This window comes from Panthera pardus, unplaced genomic scaffold (assembly GCF_024362965.1).
Source record: "Panthera pardus isolate Hobbes unplaced genomic scaffold, ASM2436296v1 HiC_scaffold_6, whole genome shotgun sequence".
NCBI classification, from domain to species: domain Eukaryota; kingdom Metazoa; phylum Chordata; class Mammalia; order Carnivora; family Felidae; genus Panthera; species Panthera pardus.
In genome coordinates this window covers 82230300-82254299 of record NW_026526991.1, presented here as the reverse complement: position 1 = coordinate 82254299, position 24000 = coordinate 82230300, and the positions used below count along the sequence as shown (strand labels likewise).

Here is a 24000-nt window from a genome sequence, read left to right as displayed (position 1 = left end):
TTTTTAAATATGCAGTCAGCACTTATTTGTGAGAGCCTTTGGTCACAACAGTTTTGTCCGCTGATCAAGACATAACCTTGTTTTGTGTGTTTTTTCTCTTGAAAGATACCTTATTTGATATTTATTGTTGATTCATTAACATTGAGCTCACAACCAATAGCACTATAACTCACACTCAAACCAAACCTATCTAATAACGTATTTTCTTCGTAAGTCGCATCACAACCTTCTTGCATTTAGGAACACTAGATAGTGTCTGCACTGTGTTTGAGAGCCATTTTCAGCAATGAAATCGCCAATGAAGACCATAAAAATGCCAAAACATGGCACTAAAAACACTGAGAAAAGATAACTTATTGACATTATGAAAGCTGAAACAAGAAGGCAGAGTATTGCCTCTGCATTTTCCACTGCTGTATACATGTCTGTGAATGACTGTGAAAGTGCCATAAATATTGATTTTGGGGTTACAAATTTAGTGAGTGGATGAATTCACAAATAAGGAACCCACAAATAATGAGGATTGACTGAAATTGCTTTATTTAAGTACTGGTCTTGGAGGAATATGTCTCCACAAATGCAGATGCTTAATTCCAATAGGCTTTCAAGACAGTAAATGGTTTTTAACTAAAGAACACTTTGTTCCCAGTAGCTTGTTACTGAATAAACCTAGTTCTTCATTATAAAAATTAAAATCATGGTTTGAATATAGAAACCTTATAGTGGAAACCATAACTGAACTATAAGAATATTTTTGCAGTAGAACCTTACTTCTACCTACATCATTGTTTCCATGGAAAAATGTATTCCAAATTCCAGCTGAGATGCCAAAGCCCTTTAGCTTCTCGAGTTCTTAGTTCCAAGGATGACCAATCTACGACACGCACCTACAGTGTAGGACTTTATTTTCCTTCTAGTCTAGTTCTGGGACTGGGAACAGAGCCATAGGAATTAGACTCTGGAGGATAGAACAGGGTTGCAGATCCTGGAAGGGAGTACCTAAGGGCTTAGAGAGGGACAGATTCTACAGATGACTTCCATGAATAACACCATGATTTTTAGGGAAACTAGGGATGATTGTTAGTACAGCCCAAACTGGACAGAAGCCATAATCTAAAAACAATAGCCCTGTTAGAAATAAAATTTTGGGCCACATGATCTATTAAGGCATTTTTTTTACCCTCCTTAAGGATTTAAGTTTGAAAGAGAATATTAGTAGTGTAAAAAATGCAGATGCTGGTCTTCTCTGTGATAAGCCATGGTAGGAAGTCTCTGATCAAGAGGATAAATACCTGCAAGTTTATATAAACTAAGCAGTATTATTTATGCTCAGTGTTTTCCCACAATGTTACTATACTCTGTAATATTTAGTAGATGTACATGTGTTCTTTGTTCATTTGTATTCTCTTGATGATTAAAAGTTTGAGGTAAACAATGATAATTCAAGATAGGAAAATATGTGGTAGTGTACTAAAACCTTTGTAGAACTTAAAAATGAACCTCATAAGTTTCTTTTAAATGACAGGTTTCTTTGGGGGGAGGAGGCCTTTAATGAGATCTGCTGTCTTCCTTGCAAGGTTCCCCAAGTGTAAGATATTTTAATGAAAAATAATGGACTAGGTATTAAATAGATTTTAATTCAGTTTAGTTTTTTAAATTCAGCTTTTTATTTAATAAAGTAATTTAATTTTTTTATATTAATTTAATACAATATCTTAATGTTGGGCCAATTTTTTAATCTTAACTATATTCCAAGAAAGAATAATACGTATTCTATTTTTAATAAGTAGAGCGTCTGGCAGAAAACGAAAAATATCTTGTTTTAAAGTCAGAATTCTTTTTCCTCTCATCAAATGGTCTTTAAATGGATTGGGGACAGTAGCATATTTGAAATTCTCATTTGAAATTTCAACTATACATCAGCCTATTAAATGCTCAGAGTGGTCTAACTGTAAAGAAACTTGTTTAACTTTATTTGTAGAATTTCTTACATTTCTCTGGCTTTGGAGCCCTTTTCTCCCCCCAGAAACTTCACCATTTCATGAGATTTCATAACTAAGGAACACAGTTATGGCAATTTAGCTCGTCACAGGCAAATAGCCCTTTATCTGGGTGTAGAGAGGGTTGATGAAACCACCTCTGTACTGCAGCGTAGGCAGAGGGAGCTGAAGTAACACGCTGGGAAACTGTCAGTCCTTTCCCTTGTTTTCAGGATGACAAAAAGTATTTTTGCACCTTCCCTGGAGAAAGCAAATAAGCTTATTTGCCTTCGCTCACATATGTTCTGACTCATCTACCCAGGTGGCCTAGAACTATCTTAGGTCCTTTAAGAAAATGCATAAGGACTGTGTTACTGTTTGTAACAAATGCTGTTTTACTAGAAAAGTTTTTAGTGTTTTTTTTTAAATAAGCTTTTCAATAAGTCATTAATGCTGAAACACTAGTTCCATTGTCAACCTTTAAATAAATTTAAATATTGTTTTAATTAATTAAATCAATGTTTATTACATCTCATAAACTTTAATATTCTTTTCAAAGAAACCAACAAAAAACAGGAAGATCATAGGACAATGGACAAATCATAGATTGATTAAAGATTTAACACAGGAAGAACTTGGATTTTAAAACCCTACAGGAAAAAGAATTGTGTGCAATTGATTTTTAGCAAGCTAATAACATTCTAATCAATACAAGAAATCAAGACATTTGGTTTGATTGTAGGAGAGTGTGAAAATTTCTGCACGGCATATGAATAAATGCAGCTAAACAAAAAAAAAACAATGAGGAAACACCACAAATACAACAAAAATTGAGATTTATATTATTAGAATAACTTGTAATTTAAGAATATTATCAAACCCCAGTGAAATAAGAAAAAGTCAAGCAGTTCATATATGGGGAAGTTGCCAGCCTTAAGTAAAAGAATTAATTTCCATCAACTAATATTTTCTGCACACCTATGCATTATACTATGGTTAGTGTTAGAATTTCTGTGGTGAAAGCAACACTCTCAGTCCTTTTGGGAAGAGAGGGAGGCAAGGTTCACATGAAACAAAGGAATACAGTGGAGTTCTGAAGATACATTTACAAATGCCGGCAAGCCTGTGGAAACTGGTTCAGTTATTATTCAAAAAATGACAAAGATCTTTTTTTAACCTCAGAAATGATCCTAATGAGATATTTTTTTTAAAATAGCTTACGTGTTTTTAATAAATTGCTTCTATGTTGAGCAATAGGGCTTGGTCCAGTAAGTAGGATTTCTTTACCCAAAGAAGAGTTACTTTATGATTAAAATTACAATTATATGGGGCATGTGGGTGGCTCAATCTGTTTAGCATCCAACTCTTGATCTTGGCTCAGGTCATGATCTCATGGTTCATGGGACCACGTCCATGTCAGGCTCTGCACTGACAGCATGGAGCATTCTTGGAATTCTCTCTCGCTCTCTCTGCCCCTCCCCTACTTGATCGCTCGCTCTCTCAAAAATAAATAAATAAAATTATAATTATGAAAATTGTACTAATATGAAATAATGTCATGAATAGGTGGCTATAGTTGTATTCATGCTGCTGAATTCACTTCTGTGAAATAAGTAAGTACTTGGTCATTAATGGTAGTAGGATTATGAGATATTAAAATTTATTTTGCATAATACTTAAGAAATTTTAAGACTCATTTTATTAAAAATGTTTTTTCCTCTTTTTAGCTGACTACACAAGACTCTGCCTTCCTCACATTTCCATAGCCAGCGACATGACCTGACACCTTGATGACCAGTCTCAGGGCCCTTGGGTGACTGGCTGGTGCACCATGGAACTTAAAGTATGGGTGGATGGAGTTCAGAGGATTGTTTGTGGGGTCACCGAAGTTACAACTTGCCAGGAGGTTGTAATAGCCTTAGCTCAAGCGATAGGTAAGTGAACTCTCTGGGAGTCTGAGACAAAGTGGTTTATCCTTCCTGTTGTTGTTTGGGTTTTTTTTTTTTTTTTTTTTGTATTAAATATAGATTTCTAGTTTTTTATTTGGTTCCATAATACAACTCGAGAGCACACTTTTACTTATTACAGTTCCCCATGCTTAAATAAATCTGTAAAGACACTTGTCTTCTGGCTTCTCCCAGATTTACTGATCTTGAGTCCAGAGTCTGCACTGTCTCTGTTCTCTTACTGTTTATCCTAAACAATGATTTCTGGAACTAAAGATGTTTTCTTGAGCAAAAACATAGATTCCTAGTTCCCAGACCCCTCATTAGGAAAAAATCCTATTTACTGTTTATTCTGACTACTTTTTGAAAAGAAAAACATTGGGGTGCCTGGGTGGCTCAGTCATTTGAGCATCCAACTCCTGATACCGGCTCAGGTCATGATCCCAGGGTCATGTGATAGAGCCCTGCATCAAGGCTCCATGCTGAGCATAGAGCCTGCTTAAGATTCTCTCTCTCTCTCTCTCTCTCTCTCTCTCTCTCTCTCTCTCTCTCTTTGCTTGCGTGCTCTCTCTTTAAAATAAGAATAAAAAATTCAGGGGTGCCTGGGGTGGCTCAGTCAGTTAAGCATTTGACTCTTCATTTCAGCTCAGCTTGTGATCTCACAATTCATGAGATTAAGTTTGAGATTCTCTCTCACCTTCTCTCTCTCTGCCCCTCCCCCGCTCACATGTGTTCTCATTCTCTCTCTCAATAATAAACATTTTTAAAAAATAAAAATAAGGGGCACCTGGGTGGCTCAGTCAGTTAAGCATCCGACTTCGGCTCTGGTCATGATCTCACAGTTCGTGAGTAGTTTGAGCCCCGTGTCGGGCTCTGCGCTGACAGCTTGGAGCCTGGAGCCTGCTTCAGATTCTGTGTCTCCATCTCTCTCTGTCCCTCCCCCACTTGCACTCTGTGTCTCTCTGTCTCTCAAAAATAAATAAATATTAAAAAAAAAAAAAAGCCATGGGCAGTGTTTTAAAATAAAATGAGTATATTTTACAGGGTGGCTAAGGAGTGCAGTAAGCTGCATCTGTCCATATCCTATGATAGTCACATTTTCTACACAGAATTTCAAAGGGAAAATGCCCAGATATACCAGGTGTGTGTTTACCAATTTGAACTAAACAGTGTAATGTACCTGTTTGTGAACAAGCCAGAAAGAAGTTTTAACTAAAATCTACCCCCATTTTTGCTTTCTCGGTAACTCAGTCCAGACCGTTTTGAAAAGTTGATGATTTGAATATAGAGGTTTTATATTTCTCCAGACTTGGCCAAACAACTCTTTTCCTGTATCATAAATACTTCATTAAATTCAGAATTCATCTGAGAGATGACTCAACTGGCAACCAGCCGAGGACTGTTGATCCTTGTTTCTCTTGTGCCATAAGATTTTCTCAGCTTCAGATGCAGTACGCTTTTGATACATACTTAAACATTTATCCGTCATGTAATGTGGGTTATTGGCATTCAAAGTTTAAACACTAAGTGAAAGTTTTATAGTATTATTTTGACCTTATTTCCACTATAAGAAACAATAAGGGGTTTATCAATTGGGGAAGATTAATTCTGTGACATACAGTCCCAGAAATTCTATGGCTTAACACAGTAAAAGTTTAGGTATCCTGTTAGCAGAGTATGTACTGAATGAGAAAACTGCAGATGCTTCTAAAAAATTTATACTGAAGCAACTTATAGAATACCTTCATGGGTTCAAACCCACACATTTGCCTCATGGGATGGAAACACCATAGATATATTCTTGATTCGGGATTATTGAAATTCTCTGGATAGCTAAAATTACTTTCAGGAAACCATCAGGACACAAAAATATTTACACAACTTGGTAATTTGCAAATATATATGGCAGCAAACATTTTTTGACTTGGTGCTGCTATTCAATTGAGTCAAATTAGAAAATAGCTAAAAATAGAACATAAATTGGTAAAAGATGTTGAATGCATCTAATAGTATAGAAAGAAATCCTTTCTACTCTGATCTGTGACTACCTTGACAGGTTATATCTAGGTGGTGGAATAATGAGACAGAATAACAAAATAAAAACATAACTCTGAAACATTTAATTGGCATGAGATGGATAAACTGTCCTGCAGCGTGCTGTGTGTTTGGTCACTGTATACGTCTTGGGCTTTCTGAAACAGTCCCAATTTCAGATATTTTATCTTGTTTTTCTCATAAACTATCCCAGAAATGCCATCATTTCACAATTCAAACTGCTTCTCAAATCTGTATGTGAAACAGAAAGCCTGTTTCAAGTTATAGTCCAGAAAATGCATTTGCTTTTACAATATTCCCAAAATATGAAAAGAATGTATTTCTGCCTTCAAGTAGCTTAGAAGTTAAGTAAAGTATGGCTAACAAAAGATTAGAGAGGAAAAGAGGAAGAAATCAAGGAGACTGAGGGAAAAGTTTTCTGATTCACACTCCTTTGTTGCCTGGTACCATTTGAAGTACTAAAGATTTAGAATTTTTCTCTGTTCCCACTTCTAATGATCTTATTCCTATATCTCCTTCAACTGGGGCCAGAGTTAGCATTTAGTATAAACAAATTGATGGGGCTGGGGTCCAAGGTGGAGTGAACTGTTCCTAAGAAGGCTTGTTTCATATAGTTTGCCCCACGAGATCAGTTTTCAAACAAGCACATTTTATACTGAATTCTAATTTAACTATTCAACGCTTCTTTTCTCTGGAAGTCCCCCTACAGTAGGGATCCTGCTTGTTTATTCTTCTTACACCATTGCTTTGCCTAAAGTAAGTATTCAATAAAACATAGTTTCTAAAACAGTGCTGTCCCGTAGAACTTTCTGCAAGGATAATAATGGTCTGTATCTGTGCTATGCAGTATAGTAACCACTAGCCACATGCAGCTACTGAGTACTTGAGATGTGGCTAGTATAACTGAGGAAATGAATTTTTAATTAAAATTTAAATGTGGCTAGTGGTTAACGGGTATTGTAGTAAACTGTTCTAGAAGACGACTAACTGGTATCTCAAACTTCAAATGAGAGAACCCAAGTCTGTTTGTCAGCTGCTGCCCACCCGCAAATTTCTTCTTTCTCTTTATCTCAACAAATGAAATCTCTTTTCTTTTAATTGATTAGACCGAAAACTTTTATGTGATCTTTTTTGTTGTTGTTCTAATATCTTACAACTAATCCAGTAACAAATCCTACCTGTACTACCTTCAGTATACATGCAGAATCTTGTTTCTCTTCACAGTCACTGTTAACTTGATGTAAGCCACCATCATTTCTCACTTAGGCTTTTGCTGTAGCCTTCCAACTCATCTCCCTGCAACATCTTGGTCCCCTCCGGCCTATTCTTAACAAATTTCTTTTATTTAATGTTTGTTTATTTTGAGACAGAGAAAGAGAGAGCACAAGTGGGGGAGGGTCAGAGAGAGAGGGAGACAGAGAATCCCAAGCAGGCTCCACACTGTCAGCACAGACCCCAGTGCAGGACTGGATCCCACAAACCATGAGATCATGACCTGAGCCGACATCAGGAGTTGGATGCCCAACTGACTGAGCCACCCAGGCATCCCATATTTCTTTTAAAGTAATACTTTTTTTTTAAGTTTCTATTTAAATTCCAGTTAGTTAACATACAGTATAATATTAGTTTCATGCATACAATTTAGTGATTTCACACTTACATACAACACTTATTGCTCATCATCAATTGCCCTCCTTAATCTTCATTACCTCCCCTCCACCCACCTCCCCTCTGGTAACCATCACTTTGTTCTCTATACTTAAGAGTCTGTTTCTTGGTTTGCCCCTCCCTCCCCCTCCATGCTCCTTTGTTTGATTTCTTACATTCCACATATGAGTAAAATCATATGGTATTTGTCTTTCATTGACTGACTTATTTCCCTTAGCGTAATACTTTGCAGCTCCATGCTGTTGCAAATGGCAAGATTTCATTCTTGTTTTTGAGTAATATTCCATTGTGTGTTTGTGCGTGTGCATGCGTGTGTGTGTGTGTGTGTGTGTGTGTAAGTCCATACAGTGGTCTTCAAGACACTAATGAATCTCTACTTTACCCCCTCACCAATCTGACTTCATTCTCTACCACTTACTTTTGATTGTCCCTTTACTTACACCAAAGATATTTCTGCCTCAGTCTTTTCATCTGTTCTTTTCTCTGCTGAGAATACTCTGCACCCAGATATCTTCAAAATTCATTCCCTTGGATCTCTGCTTAAATATCTTCCCACAAAAGATGTCCCTGGCCACATATCCATACACACATGCACATACACTCACATACTCTTTATCTGCTGTACTCTAATTTTCTCTATAGCACTTACCCCTCCTGACATATTACCTATAGGCCACATATATAGACCATATACACATTTTTAAATCTAAACATTTCTGAAAGCCTAGAATTTATCATACTTCATTTGTTAGCCATACTTGGAATGTCTTGAACTCATCTGGTGGTAAAAACTGTTCGGATTCAATATGAGGCTGTTTTTAATTTATATTTATTCCATTTGATATGAATGTTGATACATTTTACTTCGTAAACTGTAATATGTTTGATTATAGACCTATAGGGATAGCACCATGTTACCTTTCTAAAATCCAAAAAGTTCTGAAGTTTCAGCATATCTGGCCTTAAAGCTGTTGGATAATGGACAGTAGACCTACATTTATTTGTGTGCTGTATATTGCCTGCTACTGTTTTGTTATTGCCTATTCTCATAGCTTAAAGCCATGCCTAAGTAGTAGACACTCAATACATATTTGTGAATAACTGAATGAATTTTTTAAAGTTTTCTATAAATTACAGGCTGAACTAGGTGACCACCTAATGCCCTATCCATTTCTAAGAGTATATGATCCTTTAGAAGATAAGGAAAATAATATTTTATGTTCTCACATTTAACTCTTATTAATTTCATGCATAAATTATCAACTTTAGAAATTTACAAATTTACCCATTTTACATCTGTTTACAGATGTATTCATTGTAGACTTTTTTGAAATTCAGAAAAAATACAAAGAAAATTTTAAAAATCACTCACGATCTTGCCTCCTAGAAGCAATCACTATACACACTCCTTTTATGTACCTCTAGATAAGTTTAAAGATTTCACTCTCCATAATTCTTGATAGTTTTAAAGTCTTATTTTTCATTTACTGGATTTTGAATTAAATTTTCCACTTAATCCTCACAAGTCTTATGAGGATCATCTATTATCTCTATAGATGATCAAGCTAAGGCACAGAGATACCAGATAACTTGCCCAAGCTCCTAGAGCTAGTAAGAGGGTAATTGGGATTCAAACCAGTAGTCTTAATTCAAGAACCTTGCTCTTAACTTCTTGTATACTGTTTTGGTTATACCCCCTATAATCTCAGTGGACATCTGTTAGAAAGTATAGTTATTGATTGAATTATACTGAAACAAGAAATAAAAGTCCTTAATAGTAAATTATACTGCTTTTATGTAGCCAAGTTCATCTTTTACAGTTTTGATATTTATAACAATAGTGTAATCATTCATAATTCTAAGTACTTTCTATATTTTCTACATCCATAAAAGATTATTTTAATGAATGTAAATACATGTAATTCATAGCATGTATCAGTCAGGATGGGTTAGATTATGCTACATTAACAAAAAGTCCCCCCAAATATTACTGGTCTATAGTGATAAATGTTACCTCTTATTTTGATTAATAGTATTTATGCAAAGTAAGCAACACAGTGCCTAGCAAATAGAGGCATAATAAATGTAAATCATTATGAAATCAATAAATTTAATGGTTTTATTATTTTTTAATAGTAGTAAACTCATCATATAATACTAAATAGTTCCTAAATTAATGTGCAGTGATTCTGTGATTACACGATAAATAGATTACATGATATTCTCATCAACACTGTGGGAAAATATACTGTGAATGACTTAACTATGGGTTGTCTATAGCTGACCAACAGGTTATATTCAGAGATATTTACATTATATCACTGTCATTATAAATTAAATACTCTATGGTTAAAATTATCTTAATAGCTACACTTAGGACTTGTAGAAAATCCATTGACAAATTTGCAGAGTAGTTGTAATTGATAAATTGCTTTAAATTCTTTAAGCTTTGATTTCTTCACTGAAAAGTTGAGGATCATATCTATACTGCTTATTTCACAAAACCAATTAAGCCTGTGTGTAAAATATATTTTTATATATTTTATATATCTTTGTTTTATATATATGTGTGTGTGTGTGTGTGTGTGTCAGCATCAAAAGCATTTAAATGATACAATGCAATTTCTTGTACAGAGATGTTCCTTGTAAGAATTCTAAGTCATTATGAGAATGATTGGTTATGTTAACTAGAGTCTATATAAGAATCCAAAATGTTTATATAGCTCAAGGAGCAAAAAGTATCTGTTATTGGAAAAATTCAGGGCGGTAGGATTCATGATAAAGAATAAGTTTACTGACATCACTTCTAATATATCCAGAAACAGGAAGATTTGTTAGCATTAAATTCATAAGTGATGAATGCAACTCTCTGTCATGTTTTTTTGAATAATGTATAGTATTCATTTTGGGGGTAAGAAGGATTTGAAACTGAAGAAAAAACCAAATGTCAGCTAAAGCTAAAACTTACAAAGAGGGTTGATGATCAAGGTGTTCAATAGAATTTATATCCCTAGGGCCTGACACTATTTCTGACAGGTATTTGATGTTCTGTATGTACTTGTTGACTAAATAACAAGATGTGACTTTTCAATCATGATTTTGTTATTTGGCTCTCTATTTAGAAAATTTCTCCAGAAAATTTCTGGAGAAATTTTCTAAAATTGTGTAAAAATGATTTATACAATGTTGTTGAGTGGTTGAAATAAGGGCATAATGTTTCTGAGTGACTCATATTTGAATTATTTGAGTTTTGGTGTATATTTTCAAAAACTTCATGTTACATACTATTCTGCTTTAACTTAGATGAGAAGAATCTGTTATCCTATTTCCTTTTAATTTATGTCAATCATCCAGTGAGATTCCACTAATGCATTAAAGTCTCTCTATGTGATTTTCCTTATTATATGAAGTTAATATAATACTGGGAATACACTCAATTGCTTCATCTATCTAAAAGTACAATCAGTATTTTATTTACCATTCATTATTGTGGCACACATTTCTAAATAGCCACAACAGCCTAATCTACAAATGCTACAGGTAGGTAGGTAGGTAGGTAGATACTCCTTTTTGTTAGTTTTAGGGGTACATCAAGATGGAATGCAAGGTACAACTCAGTGTATCCGTTTAATAAAATGCATTGAAAGGAGTTTTGCAGGAGGAATTTGAATCTATCCAAATGAAATAGGATCTTTAGGGTCTTGCCAAGTATGGTATTAAAAATAATTATTATGGGATTTAACTGTTACATAACCTAAAACCCAATTTTTATAATAAAATCAAAGCTATTAATTTACCTTTTATAAAAGCTTTTTTATATTACTGGATAGATTTTTTTTCTTTTCGTCTAACTGCACTAAATATGCATTATTTAACAAAAAAGGGAAAACTGGCATTAAAAGTAATTCTAAATAATCTTCTACCAAGACATTCTCATAGGGCAGCAGTACCATTAAGCATTGGAAAAATTAGCTTCGTATTTAATTATGACTAAATTAGGGTCTTTAAAATTGTTAATATAACTTGTATAATATAATGATTCTGTTTTCTTTTTCAAGATGCTTCATTGGCCTGGTAGAATTAGAGAGGGCTCTGCTGATCTAGTCTAACCCCTCACATTACTTATGAGGACACAGAGCTCCAGATAAGAGTGAGATTCTAAAAGTAGTTGACAGGCAGGAAAGCCAAGAACACAGAGTGCTGTGATCTTTGAAGCAGTGAGTACACGTGGAACAGTTTTAGCCTTGCAGATTTGTCATGTGGTTTTTCTTGGAGTAATTACAGTAACTTTTAACCTGAAAGTCACTAGAAACGTTTTTACTCCAAGAAGCCAATCCACTGTACTAAGGCTTTCTTCTTCATTCCCCTTGTTTGCCCAGGCATTTTGATAATAGTAACAACTAATATTTGTATAGAACTTTTCAATTTTAGAAAAAAAATTTTATATTTCACATCTCATTTGACTCACAACAGTATCAGTAAGAAAATACTATTCTCACCCTTTAGATGAGGAAACTGAAGCCAAAGGAAATTTAATGCATCATGCAGATCATTTAAGTAGCTGGCAGAGCCAAACTTGAACACAGGCCTTCTGACTCCAGAGCCTTTTTGCTCTTTTCAGCTCTGTATAGTTGAGAGTTGTTGAAAGGTGCTGAAGGATTTTTAAGTCAGATTATTGTCACGTCACATCATTTTTAAGAGGTCTCTGGTCAACCCTTTTGTTATGTGACTAACAATGTTTAAAATTAATAATGGCTACCATGTATTGAATGCCTGCCATGGGCCAGGCAGCGTTGTAGGTGCTTACTATGTCTGCCTCTGACTCCCAGAACCTGTGACATACTGCTACTGTCTCTATTTTAGAAGTGAGGTTGTGCTATTTATCCAATAGGCAATTAAAACATAGGACTGGGGTGCCTGAGTGGCTCAATCTATTAAGCCTCAGACTCTGGATTTTAGCTCAGGTCATGACCTTATGGTGGTGAGATGGAGCCCCGTGTTGGGCTCCATGTTGGGCGTGAAACCTGTTTAACATTCTCCCTCTCCCTCCCCTTCCCTTCCCCCCCCCCCGCACCCCTCTCCTCCTTCCCCTCTCTGACTCTGTGTCTGTCTCTCTCAAGAATAAAAACAAAAAAACAAAACCTGGGATTAAAACTCCAGTCTGTTTGCCTCCCAAGCTTCAACTTTGCAGCTGTACCCAAGATTCAGTGTCCTTAAAGGAGAATATATGCATATGTTTAAAGCAGTATCATTATTTGTGTACTAACTCTACACTGCATATATGGCTACTCATATACATAGGAATATGTATATCCAGATCTTAATTTATTGACCTAGTAACTGAGAAAATAACTACTATTGGTTCAGAAGCTCATGAAATTCAAAAAGAAGATAAATCAGTAGCTGTATGGACCAGTATTATAATTACTAGGTACCAGGATCAGTTTTTTTCTTCCTTGTAATAATGTTAAGTAGTAATGGATGCTTTTTTATTGAGATGTAATTGACATGTAACATTTATATTAGTTTCAGGTATGTAGTGGATACTTTTAACAAAATATCCATCTGACCTACCTACCTTAAATGAAAATGTTTAGAAACTGTGTTCAATTTAATGATATTATACTGTCTTCTGAAATTTTATCTTCTGTAATTACTAGTTAGGTTCAGTATTTCTATTTATATATGATTTTATTGCTGTTTTTGTTTTTTTAAATATTTTTGCCTTTAAAAATTTTTTTAACCAGCTTCTAAGCTACAACTATCAAAACTGTAGAAGGCTTCTCTTTCAGCCCCTATTTTTTTACAAAATTATTTTGAAGAGTTGTTTTCACTGAAGTGATTTTTATTTGCCACAGGTGTGCAGAAAGATACCAGCAGTGTGAGCTATGGGATGGCCAAGCCCTTATGCAGAAACAGAGGAAAGACCTGTACAGCCACCTCTTAGCTAAGTAGCATGTTGTTCACTGGCTCAATATCTCCTTTCAGGAGGAAAATGGGCCTCTAACTTTCCCAAGTTCTAATGTGCAGAGAAAGCATAGGAATTCACAAAGAGGAAATTTATTCCAGTTTTGAAGTTCTACCTAGTTCCTGCGACCAGGCCCTCATGGCTTCCAGTGGGGCATTCTCCTGTCATCCTTTGTTTTATCTAGAAGTCTTGTCCCACACAGGAAGGTCTAGGCAATCAGGCATTTAACAAGAGCATAAAAGTCTCCCTGAGTTTTAAAGTGTTCAATTTCTAAGCAAATCTGAAGGATATATGTAATTCACATCCCATAATTTTATGCTGTTAACATATCTTCAAGGGAAGTTTTAAAAGCAGCATGGACTAGACTTTGATGCTAATCAAGAAGACACATTTATTAAATAGTGTCCTCTGTAGCATTATTTTAGCTATTGCATATGCCACTTTGACAGTTTGTTATTATCTTTTTTATCTAGGTCGAACTGGAAGGTACACTCTTATAGAAAAATGGAGAGATACTGAAAGACACTTAGCGCCTCATGAAAATCCTATCATATCCTTAAACAAATGGGGGCAGTATGCTAGTGATGTGCAGCTAATTTTACGTCGAACTGGGCCATCTCTTAGTGAGCGACCCACTTCAGACAGTGTGGCTCGAATTCCTGAAAGAACTTTATACAGGCAGAGTTTGCCCCCTTTAGCCAAACTGAGGCCTCAGATTGACAAATCAATCAAAAGGAGAGAACCTAAAAGGAAATCATTAACATTTACAGGAGGTGCCAAAGGATTAATGGACATTTTTGGAAAGGGTAAAGAAACTGAATTTAAGCAAAAGGTGCTGAATAACTGCAAAACAACAGCAGATGAGTTAAAGAAGCTGATTCGGTTACAGACAGAGAAGCTTCAATCCATTGAGAAAGAGCTAGAATCAAATGAAATCGAAATACAGTTTTGGGAGCAAAAGTATAATTCTAACCTTGAAGAGGAAATTGTCCGCCTGGAGCAAAAGATCAAAAGAAATGATGTAGAAATTGAAGAGGAAGAATTTTGGGAAAATGAATTGCAGATTGAACAGGAAAATGAAAAACAGCTGAAGGATCAACTTCAAGAAATAAGACAGAAAATAACAGAATGTGAGAGCAAATTAAAGGACTATTTGGCTCAGATCCAGACTATGGAAAGTGGTCTTGAAGCAGAAAAATTACAACGGGAAGTTCAGGAGGCACAAATCAATGAAGAAGAGGTTAAAGGAAAGATTGGTAAGGTCAAAGGAGAAATTGACATTCAAGGCCAACAGAGTCTGAGGCTGGAAAATGGCATTAAAGCTGTAGAGAGATCTCTTGGACAAGCCACCAAACGATTACAGGTAAGAACATTTTTATAAAAAGGATGTTTCGTCTGTTTAAAAGAATTAATATATTCTTGGCATTTTCTTTAATGATTGTCCATTTTTTCTTATATTGAAAGTTAGAAAGCTATCTTGGCTTATAAGTTTCTTAGAATTTCTGTGACTTACGACAAAGCTAAGATGTGAGACCAAAACAGAGATGAGCTCTAAAGCCACACTGACCCTTGTTCCATGGCAACAGGTTTCTTACTGTGTGTCAGTTGTAACATTAGGTAATTGGATACAGAGAATAGAACCTCGGAGCTGGAATGGACACTAATGATGAGATAGTGAATCTGACCTTCACTCCTTTTAGAGATAAGGAATCCAGTGCAAAAGAGATTACTGCAGATTGTTTTGCCAGGGACTGTGTGGCTAGTTAACTGCTTATCTATTACTTCTCCATTGTTGCTAACCCCATCTTTCTTGAGATGTAAATAGTTCCCTTCTCTCCACATTACTTACTCTCCTTTGCTTTCCTGAGAGGGACACAGAGGTTCCTCTCTGATTTTCCACTCTCTGGTTCACATACAAGAATATTTATATTTTGCCATTAGGTGCTGATTACTCAACTTAAATTTCTTAGACACCCATTCTTGAAAAGAAAATGTGGTGGTGTTAGGAGAATTACAAAAGAGGTATTAAAAATAAATAATAGTTAAAATATTAAATATTAATATTAAATAAAAGCTTAAATAGTACATATAAATTCACATTTCTGATTTTTGTTACATTTGGCCACATTTCAAATGCTCTGTGGCACATGTCTAGTGGTTGCTGTATTATTGATCAGTGCTGGTGAAGAAGCTTGCTATTCAGAGTGATCCATGCAGTTCAGGACACATTTGTTAAAAATTCAGAATCTATATTTGTAATAAGGTGTCCAGATAGTGCCTACGCATGTGGAAGTTTGAGAAGAATTTCTCAACTGGAATATCAACAGTTTTATCAGCAGAGAAAGCTGAGCTTTCAGAAAGAACTTTCATGATTTCCTTTCTGTGCCACTAACCATAGTAAGAGAGAAAACCTCCACCAAAATTTTGAAAATTGAGAATTTCTCATGCAGTGGAAAGTTGTTAACCTCTGATTTGTCAGTATTCTACTATTTGGATTCACTTTGACCCTTAAAAAGGGTACAATTGGAAGTTGTGTTGCCTTTGCTATTATCTACAGGAAACACTAATTCTTGACAGTCATTACTAGTAAATCTCACCACCCATTGAAAAATATTTCATAATCAAACTAACATATCTCCAAGTACCTGCTACGCTCAAAGTAAGTGGAAGAAGCAACCACTCATTTCTGGTATCTCTCCCCTACCCCTGCCAGGTTCATCAAACAGACTCAACCTGGTGAGTCCTTGCCACTTTTCCCTATAGTGCAGTAAAGGAGAGAAAGAGAACTTCATCAATGCCTTTCCTTGTTTTTTGAGCTTTCTGGCTGTCCAAACTTGATCTCCTTTCTTTAAAGATCTTCGGTTCTCAGATCCGTCTTTGCCAAGGATTTAGTTAAGAACCCCACAGTGAAAATCTTGTGGGAATTTTGCTTTCCTCATGCTCTAATATAAATCTCAATAACGGATCCCATGAACACTTGAACAGTCCACCAAATACAAGAACTTTTCTGAGTCTCACAGACCAAATGACTATGAATTTTACAGTCGGTTTTGAAGTAAATAATAGGGAAATTTATTTGTGAACAGCTTATAGCAACATTGCTATAAACACTGGGATGGATGGAAACTGGTATTTATTGATGAAAGTCTATAGATATATATTTATTTCATCAGGTGTATAGTGAATTCCTAACAGAGGAAAGCATCACATTTAAAAGGACAGACTAAAGAAGCTCTTGTCCTTTATTTGCTTACTTTTTGGCCTGTGCCACAGAACAAAAATGACCTCTTTTTAGCCTATTGTATCAGTATTAACACAGATTTGTTGACTGTGTTCTTGTGCAAGCAAGTATCGCACACACAGCCCCCATAAGCAGATGGACTATCACCAGGATGTCTTTAGCTGGCCAATAGTGACTCCTCCAATAAAAAGAAACATTTTAACTTCCATCTAGGACAAAGAACAAGAACTGGAGCAGTTGACTAAAGAGCTGCGTCAAGTCAATCTCCAGCAGTTTATCCAACAGACAGGGACAAAAGTTACCGTTTTGCCAGCGGAGCCCATCGAAGTAGAGGCCTCACATGCAGACATAGAAAGGGGTAAGGTGTTGAGAAATCTGCTCTTTTCCCTTTATTCTCACTGGTTAACTTTGAATAAACTACTCGCATTCAGTTAAAACGTTAACCTGCCACTCAAAGCTTGAGCCACTTAAAAAAAAATTGATGTACGTCCTGTTTCTGGGGAAAATCAATAATATTTAGGTTATTTAGTTTACTTAGAAAAGCATGTAATCCCCAAATCTTCTGTCATTTGTTTTAAACTGCTTCTTAAAGAAACTTTTTCCTGACGTATGAGTCAGATTTTAGCTTCTGTTCCTGACACCCCTTCCTCCTCTCCTAAAAGTCTTTATTATTAATTTGTGCTGGTATTTAAAAGATATGTATCATCCGAACAACCAAGAAAGAGAAGCAAAGTGCTCACCTTTTTACAAAGATCATTAACTATTGAAACCACTGAAAACTGTTTTTATCACTGAGAGGGTCAAGAAGACTTAGCCTTCTCCTCGTACCCCAGACCCCACGGGGGACTACAGTTTTACAGTGTAATGTTAGTTGGCTCTTCAGGCAGGAAAAATTCTAATTTTTCACGTTGCTAAGTCCTTCGAGTTGCTGAGTCCACAAAATGGCTTTCTTTGTTTTCTGTGTAGAGGCACCATTCCAGTCCGGGTCCCTGAAGCGGCCCGGTTCATCTCGGCAGCTCCCCAGTAATCTCCGTATTCTACAGAATCCTATCTCATCTGGTTTTAATCCTGAAGGCATATATGTATAACATTATCTGTCTTCAGGGGAGAGACCCAATGAAGGTACCAAGGACAGTGAAAATTCCTTCTTTGATTTGTGCCAATGATGAACAGAGGATATATTTCACAAGCCACCGTATCTTTTTTCTGTCCTAAATTGCATACCACTTGGAGCCATACCCTGTGCACTGATGCTAAAGAACAAAGAAACTGTGTTTTCACACATCAACAGTGTTGACGTTTTTGTCCAGCAGCTGTAATGCAAAGCCTTCATTTTTATTTGTAGCATTTTGAGAGCATTAGGAAAGTATTATACTGTGTGTATACATAAATAAAACCATGACAAGAGCGAAGAGAAATACGTGACTGGCTTAGTTTAATTTATTCCATATAATCGATTAATGGGTAAATGTTGGTTTTAATATTTTTTATTAATACTTAATCCTGTGACCTAATTACATTATATATGGTGTGATTATGACTGTGTGCATGTGCCAGACTCCATCCATACATTGCCAATTTACAGCTCTACAGGTGTCATAGGGTGCTCCATCATCAAAACTAAGTCCTTAAGAACCCACTTGTATTTATTTTGTGTACCTGTCCTAACCATTGCTTAATTAGATCAAGTCATTCAGGTTTTCTTTTTAATCTGGACTTTAATCTTTTCTTTACAATATTTCCAGTACATGAATGACCACATAGCAAAATAGAAATATTTTCATGAGGTTAATTGTATCTTTAACAAACAAAAATGTAACTGTTGACTATCCAAACAGGTGTGGGGTTTCCTGATATATTATGTGTTTTGTTTCTGCCCTGCCTTAATCACTTTAATCTTATGGGTCCTCAAGAGTTGCCATAATACATAAGTTAGAGATACCTGGTGGGTCTACTTCAGAAAGGTTACTTTAAGTGATACATTTTTAAAATGACCCACTTCATATGTATGATCTGTTGGTGTAAGCACCCATGGGCAAGCTTTTGCTTGCACATAATTTACTCTGTACTTTATGAACTATTGCTAATTCTCCAATCGCTTAGAGAGAAAGTATGTTGGAGTTAGGTACTTTTTGCAAAGGAAATTAAGTTAATCTTTTTTTTTTTTTTCCCCATTTTTGAGCTTGACTTTTACATGTAGAACATGAGTCTCCATTTGTACATATATTTTCTCTATTTATAAAACCAAAAATGAGTCAACACCTCTCCCATGAGTGGTGACTTAACTAAGATTCACAAGTAATATCTGGATGGATGTGGTCAGATACCATTTAGCCATTTTTACATTCCCTCTGATCAAAATTTGGTACAGTATAATTAAGACTTTAAACTGAAATTTAAAGTAGTTTTTAATTCTGAGGAAAATATATTCTCTGTATTACATGCAACAAAGTAAAAGTGGATTAGTATATTAATGCCATGGTAACAATAAAAAGATGTAAGTTATATCTTATGCATGAGGGCAACTTTGGATGTTTTAACACATTTGACTTATTTTTGGTTTAATGAATGCTGAGAATGCTGCATTTAGGTTTCCAATGAAAACTTTTAAGAATGGCTATGAAAATATATAGAAGCTTCTAGAGAACTGAAAGTAATAATGCAGAGTTGCCTTTTCTAGTCCAGCTAAATGGCAGACCTCAACTAAAGATATTATTTTCTTTGGGTTCTTGGAGTTATCAAGTTGACTGTGCCATTATACTATTTTGCAAATAACTTGATAAATAAGTTATTCTTACCTAAATAACTACAGTCTGTACACATTTGCTCTCAATTTATAATAGTTATTTCATATCTACATATATTTAAAAATTAGGAGAAGTAAAAAAATCAAAATAATTTGTAGATTTTGTGACAGCAATGATTTATGTATGCCCAATATATGCCTTATTTTTAAAGGGTTCCATCCTATACCAAGAGTCATTTTGTTATTGTTGTTCAGAGAAATTAAGATCTTATTCACAAAGAAAAACATTTTTATAAATTGATCATATCCTATTTAAATCAAAATGTTAAACTGAAGATATATTAAACTTTGCAGTTTGTAATTGCAAAGATGCCTTGGTGTGCCATCAAAAACACAAAGTCAATATCCAACATAATTGTTGTAAATTATTATCAGCATTAACCTAATAACTTTAAAGAAAGACTGGCAGCATTGTGACAACTTTATCTGAATTTTCAAATGCCAAGTAATCTTTATGTACCTAATTATAGATAGAAATACTATTTCCTAGGTGAGAAGAATATATAAATGTGAATTTGATAAATACATTGAGCAGCTATACTTTTTAATCAGTTATATTACTTCTGGAAGAACATCTCTAAGAAATATTTTCTAAGTCTTTTTTTAAAATAGAAGAAAGAAAACTCATTTCCCTAGAACATCTTAAAAATATTGTAGTCTATTCCTGATCATTTTTATCTATTGTGAATATAGATGAGTTAGATTAAGTGCCACATCTTTTGGATACATTTCGGAGGGGGGCAGTGGGCAATGATATACAAAAAATACCAAATATAAAATTTTGCATCTGGGGGAATATTCAGGTTCTAAATACTAAACTAGATTATAAGGTTTTTATTATTATTATTATACTTTAAAGTTGTTGTTTTATTAGGATTTCCTGTATTAAGTACATTAGAAGATATTTTTTTCTTACCAAGGAACGATTTGAAATAGCACTGGTATATTTGACCCTTTAGAATGTCTAGCATCTTCAGAGAATGATCCATAGTTGGTTGCCTCAGTCCTTTTTTTTTTTCCTTATGAGATATTTTGGTTGAGTAGCATGTTTTGTTTGTTTTGTTTTGTTTTGTTTTGTCCTGATGCACAGGGAATTGATATGTGAGACTTTGGTTAGTATTAATAGTAGTTACCTATTTAATTCCCTCAGTCATCCCTGAATAATCATCAATTCCCATAGTTCAAATAAATCATAAACTAGAGCTAAAACAGTAAAGATGCAGAATTCATGGTGTGAAGTGTGATTATTAACAGTGTTCAAGAACAAAACACTTGCTTCCAGAGCATAAATAAATTTTGCACCTGCATTAAAAGAACATTTTCTTTGTGAATAAGAGAAAAACGGTCTTTAAAGAAACTTCATTTAAAGCCATTTCTGTGAACATCTTTCCAAGTTAGAACTATAATAATGGATTGAGGAAATAATACGGAAAAGGCAAAAACTCTTGATTTCAGGTGTGCAAAGGATGTGGGCAGATGGGCATTTCCCTGTGTGCATTGCCTTTGAAAAATTGGGCCTTAATTTATATGTATATAACAGTGCTGTGTTCACATCCCTCTTCTACCTAAAGTTGTCTTTATTAATCCATATTGTATTAAAATTTAGCTCATAAGTATTACTTTTATATTATGTCCATTTTTTTGCATGTTTATACTATTTGCTACAGTATTTTTAAGTTTTGGGTGAAGGCCATCAGCTGTGTGGAGAAGACAAAACAATCACTATTTATTCAGTATTGCTGCTTTACGTTTCCAGAATAAGCTTTCTATGCCAGGACAGTGACTGCTTGAAAGCTGCAGGAGCTCTATTCCAATGCATTTTATATATTTTTAGAAACCAAATACATGCAGATAACTATTTAGTATACTAATTATATTAAACCAGCAGAAATATAAAGGCAATAAAGTATATACATATATATATGGGGGGAGGGAAAGATTAAAAAATAGGTTTACAGCCAGACATGGTGATAGCCCTAAATATATTTCCAATCTGTCTTTTGGTATTGACCCAAGGAGGATTTGAGTTGCTGCAGCTTTAAACAGATAATTGCCACGTTCACTACTGTGGACACATAAATATGCTTTTAGTACTGCTTTGCTTATGTACCAATAAAATATCTGTAATATGTATTATATGTAATTCTTTTTTTTTTTTGACTTTCATTTCAAAATGTATATTTTCTGATTATTATCATGAGCTGTAAAACAAAGGATCAGTATCTGATATTCTCCCAAGTAATAAATTTTCAGGATTCATTGGGGCATTACAGTTGCTGGTCTGTTTCTTATGTGTTTAATATTTCAAAATATGAGTTTATTTTCTTTAAAAGATACTAAAGAGAAAAGGTCTGCATAACCGTGACATAAAATTACATTTCTCTGAAAGTAATGTTAAAAGAATTACCAGTTGCTAGATAAGGTAGCTGTTTTATCCAAGTGAAACTTAAGAAATTAATACCTCCCTTTTATTTCAAAAGCAAAAGGAAAAAATTGTATCTTAATGAACCTCTATATTCTCAGATTTCTTTAAAACCATAAATGAGGGGAACAATTAAATACCTACTATGTACCCAGTACAATAATAGGAGACACATTGAGCCATGCAGGGAAACTCTTCCAAATCACACAACTAATGAGTAACTTACAAGGCACTTGAACTTAGACCTTTCTGATACCAAAGTACTTTTCTATATTCCATGACAAACTACACAAGCTTTATAATGGTCAGTTTCTGTTTTTAATGTGAAAGTACATAAATTGTCATTTTTATATTCTGTATAAATTATATCTTGACCAAGAAATTATACATATGAACAATAGTATGTTAAAAAACAATGGCAAATTATTAACAAAATAATGCAAAATACAAGTTATTTTTGGCCTACTTTGAGGGAATTTAAAAATCTTAATTATCATGTCCTCCTCTATAGATGTTTGTTTAGTTAATGGCAGAGCAAGGAATAACCTTTCTCCACTTGATTCTTCACCTGCTGCCCACTTCACCTATTTGTGCTGCCTCTTAGGAAGGGCCAGCAGAGTCCTAGCTATTAAAACAAGCAGAAACTTGCTGGACACATTCTCGCCGTCTGTTGCCATTTCATGAGCCTTTATTGTTGGTCAGACATTGTACTGAAATTAGTATGATTTGCTTTGCACCTCAAGGAGGTTGCAGTCTAATGATCACCGTTAAAGGAACAAGGATAGAGTGCCATGGAAATGCACCAGAAGGGCTTAGCTCTGGTCCAGAGTGTTGGCACACCCTGGAGAAGAGAATATAAACTGGGGAAGGTTATCTGGCACAGACTTACAGATGGGAAGATGTAGAGCCTGTGGGGCTGTGACCACAGTGAAAAGGTCTGGAGGGCTAAGAGGGAAGGTCGTCGGCATCCTGAAGGGCTTTGGTTGCCATGGTAAGGAAGGACTTTATCCTTAGAGCTATGAAGGAGTTTGGCATGGCAGTGAAATGATCAGACTAGCATATTAAGAAGATCATCCTTGCTGGCATTGTGGAGGACTGACTGGAGAAGGTCAGGACTGAAAGCAAGAAAGACCACTTGAGGTGTCTCCAGGAGTCTCAGGCAGAGGTAATAGTAACTTGAACTAAGAAAGTAAGAATTTGGGGTTTATTTGATAACAAATGTTTATTGAGCACTTACTTTGTGCCAGGAAGAAGAGAACCAAACAAGTTATAGACATTCTAAGTAAACAGTAGCAAAAGGATATGGTGTTCAAATGGTAGGGGCAAAATAAAGGAATCCAGGAAACTCCAAGTGTTTGACAGCTACGCACAGCCTTAAATGGCTGGTAGTAATGGTGCTGTGAGTTTCGTAATGATGAGTAGTCACAGATACTCTGTTCTGTGTGCTGGGGGTGAAAGATTGGGAGAGGAGGAAGGGAAGAGAGAATAGAGACCTGAAGAATATGTACTTGAGAAGTGATCTTCCAATGAACCTCCCCCTTATATAGAGCCCATGCAGCCTTTCCTGTGAGGATGGTGTGGATTTGGGGAAAAGCTCTCTCTCTCTGTAGCACCAGACGTAACCATCAGTCTCCTCATCTGGTATGTTGGAATCCTGTTTTCCCAGCATTACTTTGTGTTCTATATGGGCCACTTTTATTCATCTGCCATGAATATGTGTCCAAGACATTAGAAGGGTCTGACCATGGTCCAAAGTGAAAGTAAGTGAAGAGGGTGGACAATACAAACTTGTCTCTGTCTATGCCAAGCCAATATTTACAAGTTTCCTGCAACTGCTAGCAGTGTGAAAATCAAATAAATGATTGGAATACCTAAGTAACAAATTATTTTTTTAAAGCATACAACAAATCAGTGA

At 35.2% G+C, this 24000-nt stretch overlaps 1 protein-coding gene across 2 annotated transcripts in view; it reads left to right on the top strand.

Moving 5' to 3' along the window:
• The window catches only part of RASSF8 (Ras association domain family member 8), a 128987-nt gene extending 107052 nt beyond the window's left edge, over positions 1-21935 (top strand). Inside the window, exons 1-5 of one of the 2 annotated variants that reach the window (XM_019452267.2) lie at positions 877-894; positions 3707-3913; positions 14090-14979; positions 17071-17215; positions 17824-21935. In XM_019452267.2, coding sequence (XP_019307812.1) covers positions 3811-3913; positions 14090-14979; positions 17071-17215; positions 17824-17945 — 1260 coding nt within the window. In that variant the 5' untranslated portion in view covers positions 877-894; positions 3707-3810 and the 3' untranslated portion in view covers positions 17946-21935. Of the gene's footprint in view, positions 1-876; positions 895-3706; positions 3914-14089; positions 14980-17070; positions 17216-17823 lie in introns of those variants that run through there. The other variant, XM_019452266.2, reaches the window with a different exon arrangement.
• Positions 21936-24000: the final 2065 nt, after the last annotated feature.